Source organism: Macrobrachium nipponense, chromosome 30 (assembly GCF_015104395.2).
Source record: "Macrobrachium nipponense isolate FS-2020 chromosome 30, ASM1510439v2, whole genome shotgun sequence".
Taxonomy (NCBI): domain Eukaryota; kingdom Metazoa; phylum Arthropoda; class Malacostraca; order Decapoda; family Palaemonidae; genus Macrobrachium; species Macrobrachium nipponense.
The window spans coordinates 38036977-38047866 of NC_087218.1; the positions used below are offsets into that span (position 1 = coordinate 38036977).

Below are 10890 nucleotides of genomic sequence, written 5' to 3' on the forward strand. Positions count from 1 at the left end.
AATAAGTAACGGAGTTTTCTGTACGAGCCGCGGTCCATGAAGCTTTCAGCCACGGCCCGCTGGTGGCCTGTCCTATCTCGTTGCCAGATGGACGATTATGACTAAATTCAACCATATATAAAATTAAAACTACTGAGGCTAGAGACCTGCAATTTGGTATGTTTGATGAGTTGAGGGTGGATAATCAACGCACCAATTTGCAGCCCTCTAGCCTCAGTAGTTCTTAAGATCTGAGGGAGGAAATAAAAAGTGTGGACGGACAAAAAAAGCCGGTACAAGTTTGCTTTTACAGAAAAATAAAAATGGATTAAGGAACGGTGAGAGGCACAACTCTTTCTTAAATAATAACAACAACTTTTATCGAAGCTAAAGATTCAAATTACATGAGGCATAAACAAAGTACAGCAATGGACTCAAGTACCGTCTACAAGACCTGAATTGAAGTTAAAATGCATTTGAAACTTACTTTTAGGGAAAAATGGCTCTGAATGTACCCAGCATATGTTAAAACCAAACTGAGACATGGGAACAACATAGGCTACAGTTACACAGATATGTATCCTTGGCCATTGACTATTTAAAGGAGATAATACACAAAATTCGCATCAGTATTGAAAATTCCTCCATTCTTTCATTCGGGTCTCTCTCCAGTTCCTTTCAACCAAATCATATGACTTTGTAACTGTAACTCCCTTCATATTCCTTTTCTTCCTTTATACTTTCCACCCTTTCCTAACAATTGAGTCATAGTGCAACTGTGAGGTTTTCCGTCTGTAGTACCTTTCAAACCTTTTACTATCAATTTCCGTTTTAGAGCTGAATGACCTCATAGGTCCCAATGCTTGGCATTTGACCCAAATTCTATATTCAGTTCAATTCAATTGCATGCCTTTGAAATGATGGTTTGAAATAAAATTAGTCAACCCTTGGTAAAATACCTTTCACCTCAGCTGACCCTCATTGAGAAAGACCGGGAGGACAATCCCCTTTAAATCTAAGGTCCCACCTCTATGATTGACAGCTTTTGATAAGTTTGTAATGGTGGAGCAATTTAGAAAATTACGGAGATGCTGGACTTTCTTTCCTTAGGGAAAACGGGTTCAAATGAAAATTTTATGGAGATAATTCCAAAACCTACAACCTTCGAGGGAGAATAATCTAGCGTTAAACGCACAGTCGGTAATGTCACTGAAGTTCCTGATGTCTTCGCTGTCCGCTAGTTCGAGTCTACGAGAGGACGAAATTATTATCAACTAAAAAAATTCCCCTTCGGTTAACGTATATGAGAATATATTAATTCCGAGATAGAGCGAATTGGATATTGAAGGACATTTGTAGCCTAATACATGTATATATATACATATATACATACACGCACACACACACACACACACATATATATATATATATATATAATATATATATATATATATAGTATAGATATATATATGTTTTATATATATATATGGCCATGGGAGCGTCTTGGCCCACGCAACAAAAAATACATAATTAAAAGGGTAAATATACATACACAATAATACTCGTTTATACATACGCAAACATATCTAAAGTTGTGTGCAACCGAGCGTGTGTATACGTACAGGCGCCTGAATATAGACTTGATTACGAGATATACACAATCAATATAATCAAATCACAAGCGATAGCGTTCAGAGAGTTCGTAACCCCGCTTCCCCCCAAATCCCCCCACGGCACTAATTTTGAACAGCCCATCCCTGAATAAGTCCCTTTCTCCCTATGAGATACAAAATTTAAATATGGCCTTATCATCTGCATGATCCTCCTATCAAACCGACAACAAAATAGATAAACAAATGGGAAAAAGAAAAACTAACCGAAATAAAAAAACATGATCGCTTTGTCGAAGGCAAAAACAACACTGACCACAGAAACAATCTAATTTGGCAATGATGTCACTTCAAACCAAACCAATATTCAGATGCAGAACGACGCAAATTAATTTCGTTACATTACGCCATTGGAGATAATAATCCATTGGAGGCTCAAATATAATAGGCCATTCCGGACTACAATCAGATTCCCGTTCCAGGATGAAACGCGTACGTTGCTTCCTTCAGTTTAACAGACACTGAATAACGAAATCCGATGTTTGTTTTGAAGAGGTACGGAAACAATGCATGTACCGGTGTTTCGAAATTAGAGGGGGCCCCTCCACAGAACAAATGGAAAGGCTATAGCAGAAAACTTCATAACTATCTCCAAGTACATTATCTCAAGTTTCTATTAAGCTATTTTTCATTGTACATTTCTTGTATTTTCAGACTGAGTGACGGAGTTAGATAAAGCCATGTCTAACGACTCGGAGGAAACCAGGTGGATTGACCGAGTCCGGGCTATAACCTTCAGAGAGGACAGGGATGGTGGCGCATCCTTCATTTCACGTTCCTGGATAGCTAAATACATTAAAAGAGATGAATCCTTTGTTAAAAGAAACGACCAAATATCCATATGACTGTCATCGAGAAAAGAGTGAGAATCTTGGAAGGCCTGAAGTCCTTGGAGATAAGCTATAGCAGAAAACTTCATAACTTTCCATTTGTTCTGTGAGGCGGGGAGAGGGGGGGGGGGGGTTCTAATTTCTAATTTCCGAAACACCGGGTATATTATCAGCAGCTTTTAAACAATATCTGATTTTCTATGAAAGTGGCCAAGACGTGATTATCACATTTCAACCTAGATTTCTATTCTGAGTCGTCCAGGAGAAAAAAAAAATACTTTTCCTTCTATTGTTATCCAACCTTTTCCAGTTATCTGAAAGTCTGGTTATTATTTTCTCATGAGCTACTTAGTCCGAAATTATTCATTTTGGATATTTCAAGATTCTGCCGTGGGATGCTTTTCGCATTTATAATCTTTACGAAAATTAAATAACGAAAGATAATAAGGAGCCTAAGTTCCTCACCTAAGTTAATGGTTATTGTAATTAGTGTATAAACAGCTAATCACAAGTAAACTGACATAAAGAAGTTTCTCTTTATTTGAAAGCGGAATCAAATAAGTTTACTGGCAACAGCATAATTTGGATTTATAGTTAAGTCCAGTTCCACTGATTTTGTTCCTATACACACGACATTTAAACTCTTCAGTTGATGTGATTCTGAAAAGGCAGAACTTACGGTTCCCGCGAACTATTTTTATTTTATTTTATTACGTTGGCTATGACAAACATGAATGCAAAAGCTAACTAAATGTATTGAAATTTATCAAAGGTTTATATTTCGTGTGATCTTAATTCGGCAATAACATTCGCTTCTTCTTTTTTTACTTCATTGAACTTTTTAACATGTGCACCTCAATTTAAAAGACTAATAGATAGATAGAGACGTAGGAGGGTAGGTAGATAGGCAGATAGATGATATGAAGGAGGTATGGAAAAGGAGAAAAGGAGGACATTAGGGTAGTTGCTAGATACAGGTCATTTTCATGAGGGTCAAAGAGCTGCTGATAAGGCCTTTGTGTAGGTTAATAAACCCCTAATGGTTTGCTACGCAGTTGTCAAACCACGATTAATCGTTTAAGTTATGAATGTAAAAGAGACAGTTGTTTCTTCTCGTGTAGACACCTGTTGTTAAAGGGAATGGCTAAATGTGAAAATAAACACAGAAATATAAGTATATATATATATATATATATATATGTATAATATATATATATATATATGTAGTATAAATAATATGTCTAAAAATTCACAGTAGATGCATGTGACTTCGTTAAATAAGCAGATACTACAGAAAACTGATAGGAGACAATGTTTTTAGTAAAGACAAAAGCGCTTCGATTTCTGCCTATAATTTTTCCTGTGATATCCGCTTATTATATATATATATATATATATATATATATATATATATATATATATGATATTATATATATATATATATATATATATATATATATATACTATATAATAATATATATTATACATATATATATATAGATATATATATATATATATATATATATATATATATATATATATATATATATATATACTATATGCACTCATATGACCTTTAAACAAAGTCAAATAAAAGACTTTTCTCATACGTTAGAAAAGTAATGATGATTTAGCAGGAAAAATAAAAAATAAGATTGGCAATGTAAGCAGGGTGTATTCTCTCTCTTTTTTTTTTTTTTTTTTTTTGGGTATGGTTATGCAATGGCTACTGTGTTGAAACCTCAACAGTAGAGATTGCTCTAAATCAAGCGAGATAAATACATATGTGTAAACTTAGTTCCAACACCGGGAAATGAAACGTACTCAAAGCTTATAAAAGTTCACCAAGATCCCTGGTTTGAATAAATATTTACTTCGGCATCGCAGCCAAGTCAAATATACTTGTTCCAGTCAGTGATTTATTACTTTCTCTAAAATCCATTGTCATTATTAAATGGCAATCGCTGTGGAATTATGAATTTAACAACAACAAATTAAAACAGATTATACCAATTGTTGGTTTACTGTGTCCTTCATTTCAGAATATCGTCACATTAAAGTAATATTATCCCATCCTCGATTTGGTTCACAATCACAATGCAAACCAATAGTTCCTATCAAATATATTTTAGGTGAATACCCAAATTTAAGCCAACTGCTTATGTCAAGTACGGGATAAAATTCTTTAAGTTTTTCAGATTCTTAAATACCTCAAGTTTATCCAACTATTCAGATTATAAGCTTCAATTTAGTAAATCCTTTCTACTGTAGGTCATCAATAACATCCTTCGGATCAGGCGTATAATGTTAAGAATATATTACATCAGTAGTCAAATGATTTATTATTATTATTATTATTATTATTATTATTATTATTATTATTATTATTATTATTATTATTATTATTATTAGTATTATTATTATTTAGAAGATGATCAGGTCGATGGTTAAATAATCTTTTACTTGTATCATTATTATCAGCATCATTAATAATAATAATAATAATAATAATAATAATAATAATAATAATAATAATATTTAGGAAGGAGACCCTCTCGTAGACATGTTTTTGTTAAAAATGATTGCTGCTTCAGCACTATTAATCTTGTAGAGAGTCTTCTCTATATTTCTGATGACGGCTTTCTCGTTGTTGCTTAGACTGGCTAGCAAAACGACAAAGGGCATGGTAAAATTCGGTTGAGGCATTTGGTTTATTATTGCTTATACAATTCTCTCTCTCTCTCTCTCTCTCTCTCTCTCTCTCTCTCTCTCTCTCTCTCTCCCACGCGACGTTTCTTCCTGATCCGCAGGACATTATCAAGCGATAACTGCTGAGGGACTGAATTCGAGTGGTTGTTGTTTAAGATTAAGATTATGCCAGCACGGGCTCTTGCTTAAGAGCAGTCCGTAGACATTCGAGTGGCGAGTCTCTTCTTATATCGTGATGTTGCGGGCTCTCGAGTACGGTCTAGAGAACCTCTCCGACATGTTGAGTTTTCATTGGTTCCTGGGAAGGTGACTCATACGGCGAGCGTTTACGAGTCTTGCAGTAGTCCAGCAGAAAAAAAAATAAGTATTTCAAAAGAACAATTATTTCCAAGGTAATTACAATGACGTGAGAGGTAATTCGCTAAGTTTTAAGCTTGAAAAATATAGTCAAAACGTTTAAATTAGCATGGAAAGGCATCGAAAAACCTGAAAAAAATGAAAATCTACGAGGAAAACGAGAAAATAACTACGACATTTAATTACTCAAGCGTCAGGGAATGGTGGAAGAGGGGTTTGTAGTGAGGGGGGGACATGACGTGTGTTATACGATAGGGGGTGGGGATGCCATGGGGCACTGTCCTCCCATCAATCCAGTACTCTGAAACCCATCCATATATTGTTATTGGTATACAAACACATACATTGATCCCAATATGGAAAAAAATAAGTGCGTTTGTTTGTATGCACAGCGCCTATAAATATTAAATAGCGTGCTTGCGCGAGCGCATTATAAAGAACTGAGAAACGGCAATCTAAAAAGATGTCGAAGAGTAGAGAAGTTTTAAGTGTCCAGAATATTGTTGATTTTAATAGGAAACAAAATATCAGCCGTAATGAAATAGTAGAGGAAAGTAGTGTGCACCAACATCTCGAACCAATTCCCTTGCACGTTAAATGGTGATATAACAAAATATCGACTTTATCTATCTTAATTCTTTTTCATTCAAGAGCCAAACTACTGTAGATTTTAATCGTTTATTAACTGGTCAACCTTTTAAGTGAAGGTCTTGCATGAGATGTGCTTAGATGTCATAAGTATCCAAGAATTAATTTTGAAGACTGAACTATTCAAAGTTTTGGGTGGATATTATTATTATTATTATTATTGTTATTGTTATTGTTATTGTTATTGTTATTGTTATTGTTATTGTTATTGTTATTGTTATTGTTATTGATTATTATTATTATTATTATTATTATTATTATTATTATTATTATTCCAAAATATGAATAGGGAATAAGCCTAAAACAATATAAATACGAAAGCAGCGAAGACAATAATAAATACTAAAAAGGAGATACATAAAAAAAGGATATATTTCCACTCCAGAGCCTAGAAACGGACTCATTTCATGGAATTACTCTTCGGCAACCGGCATTTACATTTTCATTTTCATTTTCTCCCCTTCCCCACACACTGATTGGCTACCTACCTGCGCTCCCATCAGTTTTGACTTATTTCTCTTTCTCTTCCAAAGAAATATCATTAAACAATGAATCGAAAGAAACAGGGAAGGCCTAGAGTATCTTCCCTTTTTTTTTTATCCCCACGGAAACTAATTTCTTAAAAGATACATTCTTCCAACTGTCATTCAATTAAATATTTTTTCTTTTCTCATTTTCTTTCAGAAAAGGCTGGTGCTATGCTTCGTGAAAGTCGAAACATCTCTCTCTCTCTCTGTATATATATATATATATATATATATATATATATATATATATATATATACACACACATATATACATATATATATATATATATATATATATATATATATACACATATATATCTATATATATAAATATGCATGTATGTGTGTATGTATGTACGTATATGTATATAGTACATAAGCTGTATACATATATTTACTATTTATATTAAATACACATACATACATATAGGCATAATCTTCGACTGATTAGTGATCTTAAACACAAACGCAAGCGTGATCTTTATTATTAACAGTAAAAAAAATATAAACAGACTTTGACACTACATACAAGTTGTAACAATTGTATATGAAAACAATGAAGAGCATATGAATGTATAGGAGTGTAATATAGAATTTTGGCCTCCGGCCAAGCGCTAGGACCTATGAGGACATTCAGCGCTCATATGAAAGTATAAAAGAAAGCGTGCGTAGCTAACAATGAAACTTAAAATCGTCAATAAATTATATATCAAGAATATGTGTGACTTCATCAATTACATGCACAGACTGCAAATGTGTGTTCATCTGTTCTCATTTGCACATAAAACAAACGTATGTATCAACATAAAAAGATTCCCATGAATACCACGTACATAATTCTCGTTGTTAGTCTGTACAATTCCAACTTCATTCACGAACAAAAGCTAATAAAGTTTTGAAACACTTTCCAATCTCTTCCTTAAAACAGCGTAAAGTCATTTTAAAACGAGTTTTAAATCAAGCTGATTTTAGAGATGACATCACAACGTGCAACGGCTCACAACTGAATTGTTTGTTGTTTCAACATTCGAGCTGGCTACACATTGATTGTTCATATTGGATGCTGACCTTCAACCAATTTTCCAATCCTATTATCACATTTCTATACACCTCTCGCCTTCAATACTAAAGGTTCTCCATGATATCAAAGTAATATGTTGATATTTCAAAGCAGCACATTCTGTTTTAAAGACTGAATTTCCCCCCAACACTATTAGCATCTACTGGAAGTTATTAATATTATTTTCACAGTTATAAGACAGTTTAACGTAACGAACCGGCCACATTTCAACACTATCTTACAGCTTACCAGAAGGATTTGTTCTTATAAGTCAGTGGTTCCCAAACTAAGGGCCATGGGCCATGTAGCAGAATGCAGGGGGCCATAATCTGAGGATATGCATGTAGTTTTATACATATATGAGTTGTGCTTGGCGGTGGGCGGTGGGCCATGGACAAGTATCCCATATGAAAAGGGGGTAACGACCAGAAAAAGTTCTGGAGACCACTGGTATATGTGAAATGAAATTTGGAGCACGGTAAAGAAATTGGACAACTAAACAAGGACCTTACACAAATAACGGACGAGTGGCAAAAGACAGAGAGCAATACAGCTGAGGCCTACGTATACGGGAAATTCGGTTCCATCGATCTAGTTAGCGAAGCTGTGATGTAAAATCATAATAAACCTTGTGTAGTAAACGTGGTTGGATATTTATTCAATCATTGTATTTGTAAATAATATGTCGTAAATTAAGTTAGGTAAAAAAAAAGGAAAGAAAATAAATCATTTTCGGTATTTCGTGTTCTTTTCCATCTTATTAGTTGTTTTACCCAATTTCCGTTTCATGAAATCTACAGATTCCGGCGCTAGACTTAATTAGTGAGGACGCAACTTCTGAAGCCAGAGACAGAGACAGAGACAGAGAGACAGAGAGAATTATGAAACTCTTGAAGAAAAAGGATAAAGACACAAATCTTAAAAAAAAAAGAAAAAAAAAAGTACAACATTAAGTTCGGGAAGACAGTTTTTCAATCATCGCTATTCACTCTTACATAAAGTAAACACAGACCAAAGCAGGTTATCATAAATATCAACTATTGGCGAAGCCTTATAGAATACCTTATGAAACAGCGCCCCCTGCAGCAGAACCCCCAGGGAGCCGCCGGCTCTTGTTCATCATGTTCCGCCTTGGCACTCCAGGGGCTCCCGTAGAATGGAGGACCCCGCACCGAATATCTCCCTTCCCAAATATAGTAACAGCCTCAATAACACATTTCCCAGTTCCAGAGATGTTGTCGTTTGCTGAGAACAACTCTCTCTCTCTCTCTCTCTCTCTCTCTCTCTCTCTCTCTCTCTCTCTCTCTCTCTCTCTCTCTCTCTCTCCCCTTTACTAGTTCTCTCATTCATATTCTTTGCCTTCCTCTGTTAAATAACATCTTTTTCTCTTTAACTCTTGTTGGGTTTTTTAATGGCGTCAACAAGCTACAGATGGTCACATTCTCTCCACAATAAACTTACAACATTTGCGGGTACCCTTAAGAATATGGCATAAATCTAAGCAATAAAATTTTAAATTAATTTTAAACTTATTACACACACATTGCATATTATATATATATATATATATATATATATATATATATATATATATATATATATATTCCAGTACTGCGACGGTTCCATGTCATAATAACATATACAAGCGCTCGCAGGCAGGATGAAAAACATTATACATATACATGCATATATATACATATTATACGTATGTATATATATATATATATATAAGTATATATTATATATAGGACATCGATAGAAATGTGACGCATATTTCAAGTTTTGTCACAAGGAATAATAAAGCACAAGACATAAATGCCAAACGTTTCGCCTTAAATGAACTTACTAGAACTGAGGCAAAGTAGAAAATATACATTGCACAACGCAGAGTTAGGTACAAACGAATATACAGACAGACGAAAAAATATTTACTTATATTCTGCATTTGGACTTGAATGAATGGCTTAAGTTGTCCCTTACGGTAAATAAATACAAAAACATTCATACAGTGAATCATGTACCATTAATGCCGTTTCGCAGTAAAAACAAAAGAACATTCCCCACAAAACTACTAATATTAAATATATATATATATATAATATATATATATATATATATATATATATATATCTATATATATATATATATATATATTATATATATATATTATATATACAGACACACACATATATATATTTATATATATATATATGTATATATATATATATATATATATATATATATCTTTATAATATATATACACATATTTTTATATATATATATATATATATATATATATATATATATATATATATATATATATATATATATATATACTGTGTGTGTAGCGTATATTAAGATATACTGGAAAATTAAATTAAGTGAGGTCCGAAAGTCTCTCTCTCTCTCTCTCTCGTTGCAAAGTGAGCCGAGAAAACGTTTTTCGATTCTAGTGCTACTGCAACAATTGCTTGTTATTGCATTCTGGCAAACCTGTTGGAGTCGTGCAATAATCATGGTTAATTACTGCTTTCATTTAATACCTCAAAGCCGTAATACCGCCCAATGAAATATGAATGCGTCTAATCTAGCGTCAAGTCCAGCGTTTACGAAAGATATTTATTCAAATTGATATTCATTGAGCTAAGCCAAGGTGTCTTTGTAAGCAATTCCAAACATTCCGTCCTCTCCAAATAACATTATGAGGTCTCTTTCAACCAAAAATGACATATAAATAGATTTAGTTAATTCGTATTGACACTGCTGGGGTTTCTAAGCTTAGTGGATTAAACCTCATTAATATTAATTCAGTTTACCTATGGCAGGATATTTATTATTTCTTCATAGAAGAAAATAACAGCATTTATAATGATTTTGACATTTCAGTAAATACGGTGACAGTGATCTGTTTAGTTATAATAAATTCATGAATGTTTTTTGCATCAGTAAATACGGTGGACATGATGTTTGTTATAATAAATTCATGAATGTTTTTTTGACATTTCAGTAAATACGGTGACAGTGATCTGTTTAGTTATAATAAATTCATGAATGTTTTCCAGATGTGAGCACTGAATTTTCCTGTGTATATATATATATATATATATATA

The 10890-nt window shown here is 33.3% G+C and overlaps 1 protein-coding gene across 1 annotated transcript in view; it reads left to right on the forward strand.

Annotated features, from left to right (window-relative positions):
* The first annotated feature begins 5423 nt into the window (after positions 1 to 5423).
* LOC135202115 (basic proline-rich protein-like) overlaps positions 5424 to 10890 on the forward strand; it is a 66504-nt gene continuing 61037 nt past the window's right edge. Inside the window, exon 1 of the mRNA XM_064231366.1 lies at positions 5424 to 5467. Coding sequence (XP_064087436.1) covers positions 5424 to 5467 — 44 coding nt within the window. The remainder of the gene's footprint in view (positions 5468 to 10890) is intronic.